This window comes from Uranotaenia lowii, chromosome 3, assembly GCF_029784155.1.
Source record: "Uranotaenia lowii strain MFRU-FL chromosome 3, ASM2978415v1, whole genome shotgun sequence".
NCBI lineage: Eukaryota > Metazoa > Arthropoda > Insecta > Diptera > Culicidae > Uranotaenia > Uranotaenia lowii.
The window spans coordinates 333,276,940-333,296,547 of NC_073693.1; the positions used below are offsets into that span (position 1 = coordinate 333,276,940).

Sequence of the window (19,608 nt, forward strand, 5' to 3'; positions counted from 1 at the left end):
ATACACAATCAGGGCTGGATTAGGAGATGCGGGTAATTTTCCCGGGCTCCTGAGAAAATATTGATGCACGATAAACACTAAAAAAGTGATCAAAAATTGAAAATCAGAAATAAAACTTGAAAATAATCAGTACGGGAGGCTGCAGTCTATGGAAATGAGTAAGTGAGACTGTCAGAGTAAAGTCTATAATGAATTAAAATTTAAATGCCTTCACACGAAAATATTGAAACTTCTTATGCTTTCTCAGTGAGTACCAACATCTTTTGGACTTGATATTTTCATTTATTATAAAACTTTGCAAAAAAAATTTTGAAAACTTTCGAAATACAAAACAAGACTAGACAATATCTTCTATGAGCATAAATGTGAGTATTCTCAAAGATTAGCCTTTTTTGCGCCTTTGTTATAGTTTTTAATTTTGGAAGATTTAAAGACCTGTATTTAAATAATTCGTCAAATTTAGTCTATTACCTCTAGTTTTGGTGATGTGATATGATGCAATTTCAAAATTGATATGTTTTGGGTAAAATTGGTCTTTGACAATTGATAATCTGATAAACCTACATGAAAACTGAAATCTGATTCTGAATTTATCATTTGAGCAAGGATTCCGATCTTTCTTTGATATTTTTGTTTCAGAAATACAACGCAAAATGGGTTAAAAAGTAAATAAGCCGCGGAGAAATTCAATATCTTCCCTACTACACGAACCGAATCTATGAAAATATATTATACTTAAGTGAAAATGTCCAGAAAATCAATGGTTTGGACTAAAATATTTTGATTTAAAAATTGTGTCAGATTATTGAATAACGCTTCCTGATATCATATAAGTAGGTTTCAGTTTTGACGTAGAATTACGTCTTACGGCAACACTATAGGGGGAACAATTGAAATTTGCGATCGGATCTCGCGTCACGAAAAACGCTTCTTTCAAAGACATCCTTTCTAAAGGATTATGACGTCATCACGATCGCCTGCTTTGATGGGTTTTGTTTTTTCCTACCTACGAAAGGTATAAAACAAAGGGCTCTTTGGTCGACTCGGTTTCTTTCTCTGTTTGCCGTCGAACTGAGCAGACGTTTGCTGTAGAGGTGGGCAAAACGGCTCATTTCAATGAGCGGCTCAGAGCCGTTCGCTCAATTCAATGAGCCGGTTCATTTGAACGGCTCAAAAATGAACCGTGTCACGCGGCTAACACTGGAGCCGTTCACATACCACGTGGTCAACCTAAGGGAAGGTGGTGGGGGGGTGTGGTGGTTTGGAAATTTCCATGTAGAGGGGGGTAGGAGTTTGAGTCATGTCCACGTGGACATACTCACTCCATAAATATTTTTGAACAATGAATAAATATTATGAAATTGTAATTAATATTTTAAAATATCCAGCATTTTAATGAAAATTATAAATAACTATTTTTAAAAGTGCTAAATTCAAAGCAGCATTACGTATTAAACTTCTACTACGAATATAAACTCGGGATTAATGTTATAAAAAAAACATGTTCAATTACACAGAAACATGTTCGCTGGAGTCCTCAATTTTCGTTCATTTATCTCTAGCACACTTAAGCAGCTTTCTCACATTATCCAATTTAAAGTTAAAGTTACATTATAGGCTCACATTTTTCGAGTGTCTGAATTTTGTTAATTTTGTATACGAATACGTATACGGAACACGAGATATGGCTGAAAAATCAAAGAATCCAGCGCATCCCTCTTTTGTGTGTTGATCTGCTTTTGCTTCAAATTAGCAGCTTTCGGTTCTTCGCCCATCAAATCACAGGTAGGGTACTTCTGTCCATAACGCCCTTGCGGGGTAAAACGCCAGCGACTATATTTTGATAAATTTTGGAGATTTGCGAAGTTTTAAGAGGATTCTTTTCACACAAAAGTGTTCTTTAAACCAATACCTTATAATTTTAATAAAAATGGTTATCAGATATTCATTAAAACACGAATAACAATTAAATTAAATTTTGAGGTGGCTATCCATCACTTAAGTTGTAAAAAGTGATCAAATGAAATAGGCTTTTACACCAAGATAATTGCTAAAAACATCCTCACCATTGATTTTATTGATAGTTCAAATTATATATTTGAATTATCAATTGATGAAAAACTGTGGTAAATTGTTGTTTTATGGTAAACTGAGGACATATTAAATTTTAAACATCCGATCAAAATGCCCCCATGAATTTATGGACAAATCGCCCTCCTCTCAAGGTGCTGTTCGGTAAGATGTAAACAAAACCACGTGTTTTATTCTAAATTTTGAAGTGCAGTTTTCCATGAATACAGACCGATCATCGAAATGATATATCGATCTTCTTCTTTGCTTAGTCCTAAATTATCATTAGGATGCATAATAATTATAACTTTCGATCGGATTTGAGTAAAAAACGTGCACGGAAAATCGAATCGGTTCACTAAATTTGTCGCCAAAAGCAGCAGAAAAATTTGGTTGAAACTGACACAGTTCAAAATAAAGTCAAGAATTTAAAAAAATTTCATTTTTTCATTGGGAAATGTTAACAAACGACTTGTTTTTATGTGTAGATAAACTTGGAAAAAAATATTTTTTGCACTTTTTTCCGAATCAAATATCAGAATTAATTTATTTTCACTGTGAATATTGTGTTGTTTTCGAGTCGTTTTGATCCAATGTTTTGGAGCATCATTTGCCTACACTGGGGCGTTTAACATCCAATGATTTCAAAGGTTGCTTTTAAAGGCGTTTGTAAAAAATCGAATATTTTCATAGATTTTACAATAAAAAGTAATATTTTCGACAGAATATGAGTAGAATATAGAAATACGAAGCACATGTTGAAATTTATTCGGGTGTTCAGCTTACGTATTCAGCATACTCGGTCATTTCCCTTAGCAGGTGCATATTCTTCCGAAATACCCTAACATAGACTGAGGAGCGAAGAACAGCAGAAAGCCGTTCAATCGTTCTCTCGAACCAAAGGAACCGTGCTGGGTGGTGGTTCAAAAAAGAGTCGAAAAACGGCTCGCAAAAGAACGGCTCGAAAAAGAACGGCTCAAAAAAGAACCGCTCAAAAAAGAACCGCTCAAAAAAGAACCGCTCGAAAAAGAACCGCGACTCGCTCAACTCTGGTTCACAATCTGAACGGCAAGTGCGGAGTATGGAGAGCCGTTCAGTTTGATCAAATAAACGGCTCGGCTCGGATGATCTGTTCGGTTTTTTTTTTCGAGCCGTCCTGTAGCTCTTTTTTAACCACCCACCACCCACCTCGGTTTTTTTGGTTCGGGAGAGCGAACGAACGGATTTCTGCTGTTCTCCGCTCTTCAGTTTGTGTTGCCTGTTTGGTGATGGGAGAGCAACCAAGAGCTGTTTATTTGAACCGGCTCTTTTGGAAAAAACGAACGAACCGTGACTCGTTTGATTCGAAGAACGGACGGCTCTCCACTTTCCGCTCTTGCATATTGTAGCGGTTAAATATTTCAATCGGTGTTGAGCGGCGGGTCACGGTTCATTTTTGAACCGCGGCTCTTTTTTTAAGAGCCACGGGTCGTTCGTTCTTTTTGAAGAACCGGTTCAAATGAGCGGCTCTTGAGCGCTCGCGCATCACTAGTTTGCTGCACTTCGCTCTGAGTGTGGACCCCACCAGTGGTAATCCGACTCAGATATCGATTTGCAGTAGTTCAGTGGCAACGTGGACCGGTGAGCAGCGATGACGGGCAGCAGTGATGACGGGCAGCAGCGTAGACAGCCAGCGGAGGAGGCGTCCAGTGGATCCTACAGGTCATGGTCCGGTTATGTTGCATGATCGGATTATGTTGCACGGTCGATTGTGTAGCATGATCGGATTATGTAGCATGGTCCGATTATGTCACATGGTCGATTATGTTGCATGGTCGGATTATGTCACATGGTCCGATAATGTTGCATGATCGGATTATGTCACATGGTCGATTATGTTGCATGGTCGAATAATGTCGCATGGTCGGATTATGTCACATGATCGATTGTGTTGCATGGTCGGATTATGTCACATGGTCGATTTATGTCACATGTTCGATTTATGTCACATGGTCGATTTATGTCACATGGTCCAATTATGTTGCATGATCCGATTATGCCACATGGTCGATTATTTTGCATGTCCGGATTATGTCTCATGGTCCGATTATGTTGCATGATCCGATTATGTCACATGGTCGATTATGTTGCATAGTCGAATTTTGTCGCAAGGTCGATTAATGTTGCATGGTCGGATTATGTCACATGGTCCGATTATGTTGCATGATCGGATTATGTCACATGGTAGATTGTGTTGCATGGTCGGAATATGTTGAAAGGTCGAATTATGTTGCATGGTCCGATTATGTCACATGGACTGCTTGCTCAGATTATTTCTGGTGATAATTTTATGTAACATGTTAAATGGTTGAAATTTGTCAGTCATATATTGCCATTTTTACACTCGGAAAAAACACCATTAGTTCTATTATTTAAGAAAAGAATTGCGTAATTCTACGTTTAGCGGTCGTAGCTTAATTACTACCTCTTCCACTTTTTTATTTCAAAGACCGAGTTGATTGTTAATCTACAATCTCGAGCTTCGAGTCCGACTTTTAACTTGAAATCGTTATTGAGTTCGGTTTAACTTCATGTCGAATTTTTTATTCCGATTACTGATTGTGCGCCACAATTTTTTATATTTGTCAAATTTCAAAGCAAAATGATGATTGAAAGCAGTTTTTCAGCATTTGTTAGTAGGTTCTCAAATTGATACATAATTTGATCCTTAATCTAAATCTATAATGAGATTTCGTGAAATTTTTTGACAATTAGCTTAGCTTAGCTTAGCTTAGCTTAGTTGACTACTCATATCCACCTTAAATCATCGAACTTGAAGTGCTTAAATATGATCATTTATTTAAAATTTCAGATAAAATATTTGATTAGACTTTACTCAACTTACGCACTTCAAATTCCATGATCGCTGGCGTGGCTAAGCAGAACAAGTTCTACCTCGCCAATGGTTGCTACTCCGTGATTGATCGAGGCCATCAGCTTTGCGCAAGAGCCAAAAGAATGGTGCTTGGGACTAGCAGTACATTCATAATGCACAATACTCATGCTCTCCCTTTGAAAATGATCAATAACAGCGCCGGCCACGTCCTAGTAGTCAATGAGGAATGGAAGAGGGATTGTTAGAATGATACTCAAGAATCAATAAACAACTTTTTGTCCCTTTATATTTCAAAGATTAATTTTAAAAATTCAGGAACAAAAGAAAGTCAATATCTCCAACTATAGAAACCGTCTAAACGTCTGCGAATCTTTATTGAAATAACCAAGGAAAGGATTGTATTAGTAGAGGAAAGGTTTTAGATCAGGATCCATTTTGGTGAATAGTGCGATCGAGTTTTCTGACACCTCCTGTGCTCATAGATTTTTCTTAAGAAAACTCCTAATTCCTATCTTTGAGGTAGTGATAAGAAGGTTAATATTAACACTAAAAGGACCGACAAATTGAATATACCTATTCGGACCGCGACCAGTCAAAATGACTGGTAAAGGGAAAAAAATTTATATTATAATATTTTTAACTTTTTTCTTTTGAAATTATTTTGTTATTTATTCGATACCATTTTTGTTATAAAATAGAAATATTTTTTCACCATGGGTGCACGGAATCACCTCATTTTCGCGTAGTTGACGAATGCGTGTATGTCATAAAATGAATATTTTAAATAATTATCAAAAATTTAAAACACATTATCAATTAAATTATAAAATGTTAGATGGCTATAGGTATTGACCATAGGTACACGGTTTCACTTCAATTTTGTTTTAATAGATATTTTCTAGCATCCACCGCTCTGAAATTTTTCAACATGTTTCCTATAAATTTTACCTGATATTGTATGTTTTGAAGCATACTTTTTCTATAATTAGAGCAATTCACCATGGGTGAACGGATTCACCGCCATTAAACCAAAATAATTTTTTTTTGCATGCTAAAGGTAAAGAATAAAGACTATTATAGATTCAAATGAAAATTTGTGTTATATACATGATTTTTCACTATGGGTGCACGAATTCACCGCGTTTTAAATAAATATTGGACTTTTTGCACATTTTTAAAAAGCATTTTTACAAATCTTAACTACACCATGTCTTTCATGTTGAGAAATTATGATTTAAATAACGATTTTAATTTTAAGTTCTGTTTTTCCATTCCTGGAAAAAAATATTTAAATTATATCTTGAAATTATAAATTTATTTATTTATTTTTAAAACACAGGTTTTTGCAATATTTATCTGATAACATCTGATCAACATCCAAGAATTTGGAAAACGGTTACCATTGACCGAGTGAATTTTAGGAATTATATGCATCAAGTTCAAACAGTGAAAGTAAAAGTAATGTACACGTTGATTTGTTTTTCCTTAAAAGTTTTTATTGATAAATTTTGCATTTCAAATACCTATCATATCTAACTCAAAAATATTTTGTGTTCTGAAGCAAGTTGAAAACTATTTATTTCTATATAATTTTCAACGGCGAATTTACAGCCAATCCGTGCACCCATATTGAAATATCTTAGCGCCAATGTGGTCTAGCGGATAGGCTGGCGCGAGTCTGGTTTTGGTATGCCAGGCGTACTGGATTCGATTCTCGCTATCGGCAAGAAAACACTTGGGTTCAAACCCCATAAGTTGCCGACAGGTAAGATTTGTTTCCTCTTATAATAAGAATGTTCAATAAGAATGTTCAACCAGTTGCCAGCTGGCCAGGTATATACACGTACTTAAACATACTTAGGCAAAAATTGCGGTGAATCCGTGCACCCATGGTGGATAACCAACATTTAAAAAATATTCCATGCACCCATGTTGAAAAATCATTTAAATTTTTCAGTTTCATAGCAGATGTCTTAAAATTTGAATAAATAAGTACACAATTCATAATTATTTTACTCATTCTAGTTTAGTGCAAAACATATTTATCACCTATAACTACTCGATTTCTCAAATATTAAAAACTTTTAATCTTGATGAAATTTCGCCAAATTTTGACAGAAAGTTTGATTATAGTTTAGCAACAAAACGGACTAAAAAAATTGGGAGTCAAGTGCTTGAAGCGCCACACAGCGGTCAATCCGAGAACTTTTTCTACAAATTTTCATACCTTCGCATCGAAAATCAATAATTTCATTACGAATGACACACTCCTGCCCACCATAAATCAACTAAACGTAGATTGCAAATGACACCAAAAGCAAGCGAAAAAATGTATCTTGTTTGAGTCATAGGGTTGTGAATTTTACCAGTCATTTTGACTGGTCACGGTCCGAGTGTCCATGGCGAAATTTTTCTCGCTTATTAAAAGAGTAAGTGAAACAAAAAATACACAGTTTTGTAGAGATTCAAAATTTATGAAAAGTCGTATTTTTTTTTGCGAATTTTTAGAGCGTAGTGTTTTAAAGATATTCAACAAACAAAGTGTCCCACCAGTCATTTTGACTGGTGCGGTCTTTCTAGTGTTAAAGTAAAAAATGTTTTTAAATTTTCTTTAAACTTACTTGTTTTCCTAATTCTTGTTCCTGATACACTCAATGTGTTTTCAAAAACGACCCTTTAGAGTTAAGATATTTTTATCATACTTTGAAGAATATTTATAAGGAGATATTTAAATATATAAAAAAATTATTGATGAAGTTATTTTATCTCCTTCTTGTTCTTAATAATTTTTAAGTTGTTATGTAGGTTGTGATTACTGAATAAGATCATTTTTGGAAACTCATCTTTAAATCTTTGCCTCATATCGTTATGTGAAATAATTAAAAGGGATAAACTTTCAATTGCAATACTTTGAATTTTGGATTCCTGCATCAAGTTTTTCTAACGATCAAAGCAATCGATGCATACGATTATACTGATTGCTGGAAAAAATGCAGAAAAGATCTTCAAAATCCCGCGGTCATGTAAACCGAACCTCTGATTATTACTATTTGCGCTTCGTTCAAGTAGAAAAAAATCTATCCCCGTGGAAATGCTGCCCCTCAGGATATGAACACAATGTACATATTGAGTGTCAATAATTAAAAAAAAAACAATGCAGCAAAAGCCATAGGAGAGTGAAAATATAGCTAAAAATCGGAAAGCTCTCACCGGGATTTCCTGTTTAGGATCCGTCTGCCGTGGTCCTCTTAATTGTGGCGTCCATTTTTGCTGCATGTTCGACATGCCATAAATCACTAGAATATCATGGTTCGTGTTCCGATGGACACAATAATACAATTTTTCGATTTCTTGAAAATTTCACTTTCACTTATTTCTTAAACCGTTAGGAGTTGTTTTAATAGAAAACAAAACTTTAAAAATTGAAGAGCAACGAGAAGACAAAAAAAAACGCGTCCGCACCCTAGCAAGGCCTACTTGGAACTCCGTTAAAATTTTTGTCAATTGTCATTTAAACTCAAAGTTTTGAATTTTAAAAATTTCAGCTTGTCTCTGTCACATTTTTGATTAAAATCATCAGATTACTACCATGAATGTCTGAAACGAATTAACTTTGTATGGAAACGTTTGGTATCATTTTAGAATTTCATTTTTATTGAGCTTTTGAACTTAAAATTATGATTTTCTCCCAAAATGTTCGTTTCCCGACTTCCAATATATTTTCTAATTAAGAATCTATTCTGAAAACACGTTTGACATTCTTATCTTATCTTAGGCATCAGAACCATCAACGAGTTTGAATCGCATTATTTTGTTGTTTTCAGTTTTCTTCTTATAGTATTTTTGGTTTGATTTTTGTAAGTGTAAAATGGTTTCTTCATATCTGAGTTTTTGATACTGACTCTGATATCCCAAACATCATGTTAAAAATCTGATCTATTTTTAAAGATTTCATAAGATTGATTTTTCAGAACTTCAGAACACCTAACATGAGATATCTTGTTTCTCATATTAAACATGACTGTAATATTTGAGAGAACATTAATAGAAAATTATTCAATAACAAACCTTCAAATTCAAACAACAAAGTATAAAAAGGTATGTCAAAAAACTCCTTTTCGTAGAATACACTCTTGTTATTTCCGAAATAAAGCACATCAAGTTTCAGACTTTGAGTGTTTACATTGTCTAGCGGTTTTTAATATGGTCAAGCTAGTTAAAATACATGTGTTTCGTTGTTATTTGATTGCTTTGGTTAAGTTCTAAATTTCGAATGGATAATAAACTCTCCCGCAGTTTTTGGAATTTATGAAATAAATATTTTTTAAAGATACCTTTTAATTTACAGTTTGAAACATTGAGCTCATTTCATTTTCTTACTAAAACACATTGTCACTTAAAAAATGTATTCATCGAATATTCTCATTTCTAAAAAAACAAAAATATGAAGAGAGCCTTTCGAAAGAAAAAAAATGTCCTGAATCCCCTGAGGGCTCAATCTGGCCCTGCCTCTTAAGCATTTTATATCGACTCTTATTAGTTTCCTGGATAATGGATTCCTTTTTCAGGATCATTTATATCAAAGACTTTATCTCTAGAAGAATAAAAAAAAACTTCATGTTTACAACGAAAGAACAGTAACGTGAAAAAAATGAAATCACTTGAAGCAGTCAATTTCCTCAATACTTTGACAAGCAACCATTTCTTTCTCGGTTGATATTTTTTCTTGAAATTTTCACACATACATAGTTGACTTAAAATCCAACTAGTTCTCTAAAAAATTTGAAGACTTGACAATAAAGTGGCCCATGTGTTTTAGAGAGGTTTTTAAAAGCCAACATTTCGCTGCTTTAATCCCCTAACATTGATCCTTTTATCAAGATAACAGACTGTGCAAAATTTCATTTTTATTGGACCACTCTAATGCGACCCTCAAAAGCCTTTAAGTTGTAAAATTTCGGATTAATGGTAGAAATTTTCATTGAAAAAATAATTAATTCTGGCTACACTATAAAAATTTAAAAAGTTAATCAAAGTGAAAATATTAAGTTTAGTAACAACTTTATAAAAGGCAACCAATAGTTTTGGACTAAGTACCTTAATATAAAAAATGTTTCAAAAGCATCCTTAAGTTTTATTTACCAACATCTAATTTTCATCGAAAAACTTTTTCCTGAAATGAGATCCTTGAATATGAAACGTTCAGAAATGTTTAAAGTGTTTCAATAAATATTCAAGAGATTTTATTAAAAATTCTTACTTTGTTCTTGAAAATTCCGAAAAAATACATAGTCAATGGATTGACAAAAGCCTAAAATAGTCTTGCTACTGCACAGATTTTAATGATTTATACAGGATGGAGCCTAAGTCATTAAAAAAAGCTCTTTCAAATGCCTTGTTTTTAAATGATTGATAATTGTTAAATAGTTGAGCTGATTGTTTTTTCTCTGTTGCTTTTTTAACTTTTTTACACCTCGATCTGCTCACTGTTAAATATTTCTGTGTAATTTTTGTAAGAATTATATTTTTTATCCTGAATGAATTTAAATTCTGTTTGTGCTATCTTGTTAGTTGAATATAGTTGTATCTTTTGCAATTACATTTAGTCGTTTATGTATCCGTTGCAGTTTTCCCATTGGGGTTATTTTTAAGGATCAGATTCGAAAGGAAAAAAAAAATATAAAAACAGATTTTGTAACGTTTAAAATGATGTAAAATTTTTGCTTGTTAACCCTTTAATGCAAAGTGATGTTATATGTGTGAGAAATTTAAAAAAGTATGCAAAAATTTTGATTCAATTTTTTGGAAAAAGTGGGATTTGTAAATTCAAACAAATTTATAAATCACAATCAATCTCAAACGCCTTCCTGCTCTTAGTTAACAAGGTTAACTTCAAAGCTGTTTAGTTGTGTTTTTCGGATTAAAATGTTATTATTTTATTAAATCAATAACTTCTACTTTCATTTTAACAAAAGTCATGCACTAAAGGGTTAGGATAAAAAAAATCCTGTTGATGATTAATTTTTTAATGATTTTCAGTTCTTCATTATTAATTTATTGCTTTCTTATCATCATTTTGCCTTTAATTCCAACTGTATTTGTGGTTGAAAAATTGTCATCTAATAACAGTCTCAAGAGATTCAAGGACCAAATATTCGCTGTAGTTATAAAACTGCTCCAAGTTGACCCAACTCAAATGAGTTCCTGATTTTAGCAGCCGCCTTGTCAAGTTTGCTAGTTTTCAAATTTATTATAGTGGTTTGAGCTACTATGCGTTATGAATTCTAAGTTATGACTAACACTGTAATATAGTCAAAAATTTTGTGATTTAATGTAAATCTTTACTTTTTATGTGTAACTAAACAGTTTTATTTATCTGGCAGCTAGGAACTGAAGTTTTTAATTTATAAAGATTTACGATTATTACACCAAAAACAATATGGAAGATATCAAACCGTTCAGAAAAGTGGTGAAATAGTTCCCGGCATTATGATTTTGCTGTTACCTTTCCATTGGTTTTATATGAAAATATATGAAAAAGTAAAAGCTTACTTGAAATCCCTGTAACTTTCTTCAGGTGCTTTAAAATTATTTTAAATGTGCTACAAAGTTTTTTCTCACGTTTAAATCTTTACTTCACAAAGTTTGAGTTGTTCTGCAGTGTTGCCAAATTTAATTTATTTAATTAATTTTTTTGGAAAATTTTCACTTTTTCCTTGCCAAATTTTTACATTTACCATACTAATATGAGGGCCTTTGATGGTGGCCTTTGAATTATCCGAATGAGCTAAAACTTTGCCAGTATTGATTTATCATTGATTGGATCCAGATTGGGGGGTGCGAGCTAGGTTTCATGAAAATTTGAATATATGGGCAACCCTACTATAAAATGACTGGGAAGAAAGATACAGCTTTTCCCGTTAAAAAATTGGAATTAGAGAATGCTTCACAAAATTTGCTGAATCTTTGATAATTTGCGTTGGTCGCGTTGGTGATCTTGTAAATTGGTCAAAAGACGTAAAAATATAGAAAAAAGTTTTTTTTTTCAATCCACATGACCATGAATGGTGCCAGATTGCATGAAGAAAATGTTTCATCGGAGTTTTCTTTTAAACTTAAGAGCGAATGTAGCACATCTTTGCAGGTCATTTCTGAAACCCTGTTCTTCTTATTTTTTTTCTATTTTATTTTTTTTTATCCAAACAAAGCAGGAATGCAGTTTCAATCAATTTATAACATTTTTGGTACGAAATTTTGAGTTTTGTGAATGAAGTTAAACCCTAACATTAAAACAAAAATATTTTTTTTTTAAATATATTTTATACTTACACTTAATGTCCAGATGTACCGGATTGCTCTCGCCATCGCCCTCCCGATTGCTTCCAACGCAAGTATAGAGACCAGCTCGCTCCCGGCTCACATTCTGTAGCACCAGACTCTGGTTGGACACGATAATTCCATCCACTATGCTGGACGAAAGTTCCTTGCCCTAGGGGGATTGCAGAAGGAAACGAGAAAAAAAACGAAAGACGAAACCGGGAAAATTGTTATACTTTGATAATAAAACCAGTTAAACAAAACAATTAAATAAAAGTTCATCTCCCAGTCGAAATGGACGAAGAAGCAGAAACACAACAACTAATCGTAAAAGTTTGATTTGCTGCTACGGGCTTTGGCCCGGGTTCTTGGAGTCTCGTCTCAAGATGGTGGTATTCCACCCATGAATTCGAGCAATCGTTCTAATTACGATAACATCAATTAAGCAGGCACTTCTCCGAAGAGAGAGAGAAACCATTCCAAATGAGGCCCCAGCTCCTCATCCGGATCCGCCACGTCAGTTAATCTCACACCGGATGTCCATCTAAATTAGCCCCCGAAAACCGGCGTCGTCCGTCGGCTGCCCGCTTCGTTGCCGAGAATAATCAAACAAAAGACTAATTAGTGCTGGCTGAGAAAAGAACCCGTGCCGCGCGCCGTGATGCTGATTGAGGAGGGCCCCCGTTGAAGAAGAATAAGAATCCCTAAGAAGCTCATCAATGAAGAAGTGGGGAGGCGGCGCAGATCAAGATGATTTTCTTCGTTGGACGTGTGGGATGAGCTCGAGGCTCTTTTTAATTCCGGACAGCCACTACTCTAAGCTACCTACTGAATTGAGGAGCATGGCTTAGATAGGGTCCCTGTAGATGTTTATCAGCCCATGGCCACGGTTCGAAAGATTAGGGAATGCTACCGTTTGGGTGGATTATAAACGAAAACTCTAGAAACTTTTTTGAAGGAACTGAGGTTTGAAAATTTTAAGGTAGAAAGCAAAACTTCAGGTGTGATTTCAGTGTACAGCAAGATTTTCTTGGAATTGTTTTCCTTTGGGATGATGCATCCCTGGGTTTTAAAAACTACGTCAAAGTGAGTTTTCATTTGAACTTAAAAATTTAAAGATATTTAACTTAATTGAAGTATTCAGATCGAAACATATTCAAAAAATCGAACGGTTTGTATTGTTACTTTTTTATCATTTTTATTTTAAATCGATCAAAGTTTATGTAAAATTTCTTTAACACGAATATTGCCAAAATCTTGTTTAAATGTCATCGAAAGCTTATCAAATAACTTTTTTGGCGTATTGAGATTCTAACGCGACCGGGTTCGAATCCATAGTACACTTTTTGTGGGTTGACTGTTTTAGCATTTGTAAGATGCTGGCTAGCATATCTTTGACAGTTGTAAGCTTTGAGTCAAGAAAAAAAGAATCTCTTCGAGGAAACATCAAGTTTCATTGAGATCATACATATAGGATGATTGACTTCCTCAAAAATCGGCATAAATACCGAATAATCGTTACATGTGGCATCGCTGTACCCACCATCTCATCTTCTCTAAGGAAGCTTTTTTCTGGAGCACGAACGAAAGGAGAGAATTTCGTCCAAAGAAGCAAATTGAAACAAGAAAGACAAATGCTACTCATTCTTCATGAGTTTTAAGATCGTTCACTCGTTTATTTGATACATTTTCTCTTCCTCTCTTCACACCTTATGTAGCGCGCCGTACATGCGTTACTCGCATAGAAAAATCTGTCCAGAATGATTGTTCAGTAGCTGTTGTTGACAATTAAACATTCTTTGATAATGCTAAAGTTCCATGAATGACTCAATAACAAAATTTGGAATTGGTTCGAAGTGTAGTAAATTGCATGATATTTATTTCAAAATTAACAAAAATGAAAAGAATGTTAAATTGCAATTTAATTTGTTTTTGTAAAATTGACGACATTGACAAAATTTGCAAAAATAATAAAATTTCCGAAAATTAAAAAAATTGACGAGTTTTACAAAACTAACCAAATAAACTGAATAGAAAAAATTGAAAAAGTTTAAAAAATGACGGAATTGAAAAAAAATACAAAATTTAAATTGGGAAATTTTTTATAAAATGCAAAAACGACCAAAAAGGTTCAAATGACAAAAATGATAAACATTGAAAAATTGATAGATGACAAAAAATTTAAAAATGTACCAAATTGAAAAAAATAACAAATTTGAAAAAATATAAAAAAAAAATATCAAAATGGTCCAAATTTACACAATGATCGATTTCGATGAATTTGATAAATTAGACAATAAAATACAGAAATGATAAAAATGACAAAAATGACAAAAATGACAAAAATGACAAAAATGACAAAAATGACAAAAATGACAAAAATGACAAAAATGACAAAAATGACAAAAATGACAAAAATGACAAAAATGACAAAAATGACAAAAATGACAAAAATGACAAAAATGACAAAAATGACAAAAATGACAAAAATGACAAAAATGACAAAAATGACAAAAATGACAAAAATGACAAAAATGACAAAAATGACAAAAATGACAAAAATGACAAAAATGACAAACATGACAAAAATGACAAAAATGACAAAAATGACAAAAATGACAAAAATGACAAAAATGACAACAATGACAAAAATGACAAAAATGACAAAAATGACAAAAATGGCAAAAATGACAAAAATGACAAAAATGACAACAATGACAAAAATGACAAAAATGACAAAAATGATAAAAATTGCAAAAAAGACTAAAAGGACTTTAATGACAAAATTGACAAAAAAGGTAAAATTACAAAAAAAAATTAAAATGGTTGGTTAACATCAAATTTAAAAAATTCAAAAGTGGAGTAAATTAAAAATCTTACAAAGTAAGCCAAATTGCCAAAATTGACAATTTTCTTCACTTTTGACTTTTCATTTTCATCGCATTTGTCAGTTTTATCAATTTTGTTTTTGAGTTAATTTTTGTCAATTTTGTAAAATTTGGTTATTTTCTCAAAAAGTCCAATTTTGTTAATTTTTTCAATGTGGTCTAATTTGTCAATGTAGTCTGTTTTGTCAGCACCTGAAATTTTGTCAATTTTCATTTTTTTCATTTATTTTGTCAATTTTGTCAATTTTGTCAATTTTGTTAATTTTGTTAATTTTGTTAATTTTGTCAATTTTGTCAATTTTGTCAATTTGATCAATTTTGTCAATTTTGTCAATTTTGTCAATTTTGTCAATTTTGTCAATTTTGTCAATTTTGTCAATTTTGTCAATTTTATCAATTTTGTCAATTTTGTCAATTTTGTCAATTTTGTCAATTTTGTCAATTTTGACAATTTTGTCAATTTTGTCAATTTTGTCAATTTTGTCAATTTTGTCAATTTTGTCAATTTTGTCAATTTTGTCAATTTTGTCAATTTTGTCAATTTTGTCAATTTTGTCAATTTGGTCAATTTTGTCAATTTTGTCAATTTTGTCAATTTTGTCATTTTTGTCATTTTTGTCAATTTTTTAAATTTTGTCAATTTTGTCAATTTTGTCAATTTTGTCAATTTTGTCAATTTTGTCAATTTTGTCAATTTTGTCAATTTTGTCAATTTTGTCAATTTTGTCAATTTTGTCAATTTTGTCAATTTTGTCAATTTTGTCAATTTTGTCAATTTTGTACATTTTGTCAATTTTGTCAATTTTGTCAATTTTGTCAATTTTGTCAATTTTGTCAATTTTGTCAATTTTGTCAATTTTGTCAATTTTGTCAATTTTGTCAATTTTGTCAATTTTGTCAATTTTGTCAATTTTGTCAATTTTGTCAATTTTGTCAATTTTGTCAATTTTGTCAATTTTGTCAATTTTGTCAATTTTGTCAATTTTGTCAATTTTGTCAATTTTGTCAATTTTGTCAATTTTGTCAATTTTGTCAATTTTGTCAATTTTGTCAATTTTGTCAATTTTGTCAATTTTGTCAATTTTGTCAATTTTGTCAATTTTGTCAATTTTGTCAATTTTGTCAATTTTGTCAATTTTGTCAATTTTGTCAATTTTGTCAATTTTGTCAATTTTGTCAATTTTGTCAATTTTGTCAATTTTGTCAATTTTGTCAATTTTGTCAATTTTGTCAATTTTGTCAATTTTGTCAATTTTGTCAATTTTGTCAATTTTGTCAATTTTGTCAATTTTGTCAATTTTGTCAATTTTGTCAATTTTGTCAATTTTGTCAATTTTGTCAATTTTGTCAATTTTGTCAATTTTGTCAATTTTGTCAATTTTGTCAATTTTGTCAATTTTGTCAATTTTGTCAATTTTGTCAATTTTGTCAATTTTTTCAATTTTGTCAATTTTGTCAATTTTGTCAATTTTGTCAATTTTGTCAATTTTGTCAATTTTGTCAATTTTGTCAATTTTGTCAATTTTGTCAATTTTGTCAATTTTGTCAATTTTGTCAATTTTGTCAATTTTGTCAATTTTGTCAATTTTGTCAATTTTGTCAATTTTGTCAATTTTGTCAATTTTGTCAATTTTGTCAATTTTGTCAATTTTGTCAATTTTGTCAATTTTGTCAATTTTGTCAATTTTGTCAATTTTGTCAATTTTGTCAATTTTGTCAATTTTGTCAATTTTGTCAATTATGTCAATTTTGTCAATTTTGCAAATTTTGTCAATTTTGTCAATTTTGTCAATTTTGTCAATTTTGTCAATTTTGTCAATTTTGTCAATTTTGTCAATTTTGTCAATTTTGTCAATTTTGTCAATTTTGTCAATTTTGTCAATTTTGTCAATTTTGTCAATTTTGTCAATTTTGTCAATTTTGGCAATTTTGGCAATTTTGTCAATTTTGTCAATTTTGTCAATTTTGTCAATTTTGTCAATTTTGTCAATTTTGTCAATTTTGTCAATTTTGTCAATTTTGTCAATTTTGTCAATTTTGTCAATTTTGTCAATTTTGTCAATTTTGTCAATTTTGTCAATTTTGTCAATTTTGTCAATTTTGTCAATTTTGTCAATTTGTCAATTTTGTCAATTTTGTCAATTTTGTCAATTTTGTCAATTTTGTCAATTTTGTCAATTTTGTCAATTTTGTCAATTTTGTCAATTTTGTCAATTTTGTCAATTTTTTCAATTTTGTCAATTTTGTCAATTTTGTCAATTTTGACAATATTTATCAAAGTTTTCAAAATTTACTGAACAAATAGTTCATTCGACCTTTTATTGAACTCTAAGATAAAGCATCGTATTTTTTTATTGTAAATTTACGCATTTATTTTTTCAACTTCTTCGTTTTTTTTTTTAATTCAGAGGTTACCCATAGCAAACGTTGAATTATTTGAAACACATGGTTGGGGATCTTTGTTTAAATTGTTTCCTATATTTTTATATTTCATTTATTTTTAAAATTATCATGTGCTTTGATTCCAAACAGAGGTTATTGAAATTTTACTAATCATGAAAAAAATTCATTAAATCGGAATCATAAAAGATATTCCAGGATCCAGCCATTAAAAGACCACCAATGGGTTAAAATTATCTGAATAAATGGGTTTTTATTCATTTTTGTTTTGTTATGGATTTACTGCGTTTGAAATTCTTTAATCAGAATTTAATGATTCAGTATTTGGGATGGTGTACATTTTTTTAAATTATTTTGTGTCATATGTAATATTAAACAGGATGTAAGAAACAAGCTGTTACAGTAGACTGAGTCCATTCGGGGTCATTTTTGAATTTCTCAAAACCCTGGGGTCTAAAAAGCTTCATCTTGGTCGAAAACTCATCCATGTTTTTTTTTTAGAATTTTTTAGTAACTTTTGCATGAGTAAATTTAAACTTTTAGGTTTGTATGGAAAAACTGAATATTTTGTACTGAAAAATCAACATCGTTTTTGTTTCTCCTGTAGAAAAGGGCCAGCTGAAGGTTTTTGTGAAAATTTATAAAATTTCTTAACGAAACTAAGGTAATTTTCAGCCTGTGTTTCAGTTATCTCTGAGTTCAATACTGCACAGTGGGCCGAGCCAAGTTAAGACGAGTAGTAAATGTACTTTTACTGCTCAGCGGGATGCTGACAAGATCTGACTGTGCGTGGCAAATGTGAAATCTGCATGTGAAAAATGGAAGGCAACAATCAACGACATTCCAAATTTTTAAAAGTTTTGATATGTTTGAGTGTTTCAGACATTATCGCTAAAAAAAAAAGTTGCATTTTTTTTCTTTTGATGATTTTTAATGTCCTGCTTGACTGGGAGGTAGACCATTTTTATGAATTAACTGCCCTACGCACCTGATGCTTCCAGGTCACTTTATACACCCAGGGATTGGATTTAATGTTACACTCGAAGTAAACATCAGCTCCCTCCCGGATGGATGAAGTGTAGTTGTAGTTGGTCCCATACTCGAGGGTCACCACCGGAACATCTGCGAGAGAAATAAGAAAACAAAACAGGTCCCAAATCACAAATTAATTGATCCATATCTTTTTAGCACCAACATCAAAACTCGATCCGGAACCATTGGCGATAATCGAGTGATTTGACGTAATGGAGGGGCAAATACATATACAACATAACAAATAATAATAATAATTATACTCACGGTAAATGTCCAACTTCCAGCCGTCCTCCTTGCCAGCATCCGGAATGACGGCCATCTCAGCCCGGCAGGACAGGTACTTGCCCTTATCATCGATGGTCGGTCGAAATGCCAGGATGGACACCGTAACGTTTCCCTCGGGATCGGTCTAGATTTGTTTTTTTTTTATTTTGGGAAGGAGCAGAAAATAAAACACCTTTTTAGTGAGGTCCGAGAGGCTGCTAATACTGAACGCGATCGGTATAGAGCGATAAAAATCCATTTTCATCATCAAATAAGTCCTAATCTTTATCGGTTTTCTATTTTATTTTACTCCAGCCAGAGGAATTAATGGGCAACCAAACGCCAAATGGATAAATAGTTTCCACCTGCGCCCGTCACGAGCAGTTTCCGTGTTTTTGAAGCGCTTAAATCCTCCCCATTTCCACCCCTCGACCTTACAAAAATGGAAGCTGAATGTTGGGGGTAAATCCATTTCCATCGAAAGCCATAAATGTCACTCTCAAAAACTACTACCGAGTTCCGCTGAGGAAGAAATCGCAAAAGCCGGGCCAAAGGACGGCCAAACGAACGGCAAACACCCACCCACACCCAAACACACCGAAAATTCCCTTAACGACAGTAATCGTTCCAACTTTGATAAGACACGTTCCGTTTTCCACAGCGCTTCAGAGAATGGCTTCTAACCCAAAGAAAAACGGGCAAAGGACCGGGTCGGAACGATTTATGAGCTCTCTTGAGGATATATTTTCGATTTTTTCC

At 32.4% G+C, this 19,608-nt stretch overlaps 1 protein-coding gene across 1 annotated transcript in view; it reads right to left on the minus strand.

Moving 5' to 3' along the window:
- Positions 1-19,108, minus strand: part of LOC129753845 (uncharacterized) — an 85,488-nt gene extending 66,380 nt beyond the window's left edge. The window contains exons 1-4 of the mRNA XM_055749693.1: positions 19,043-19,108; positions 18,850-18,994; positions 18,539-18,672; positions 12,275-12,434 (exon numbers count right to left, since the gene is read on the minus strand). Coding sequence (XP_055605668.1) covers positions 12,275-12,434; positions 18,539-18,672; positions 18,850-18,994; positions 19,043-19,108 — 505 coding nt within the window. The remainder of the gene's footprint in view (positions 1-12,274; positions 12,435-18,538; positions 18,673-18,849; positions 18,995-19,042) is intronic.
- Between the last annotated feature and the right edge of the window lie 500 nt (positions 19,109-19,608).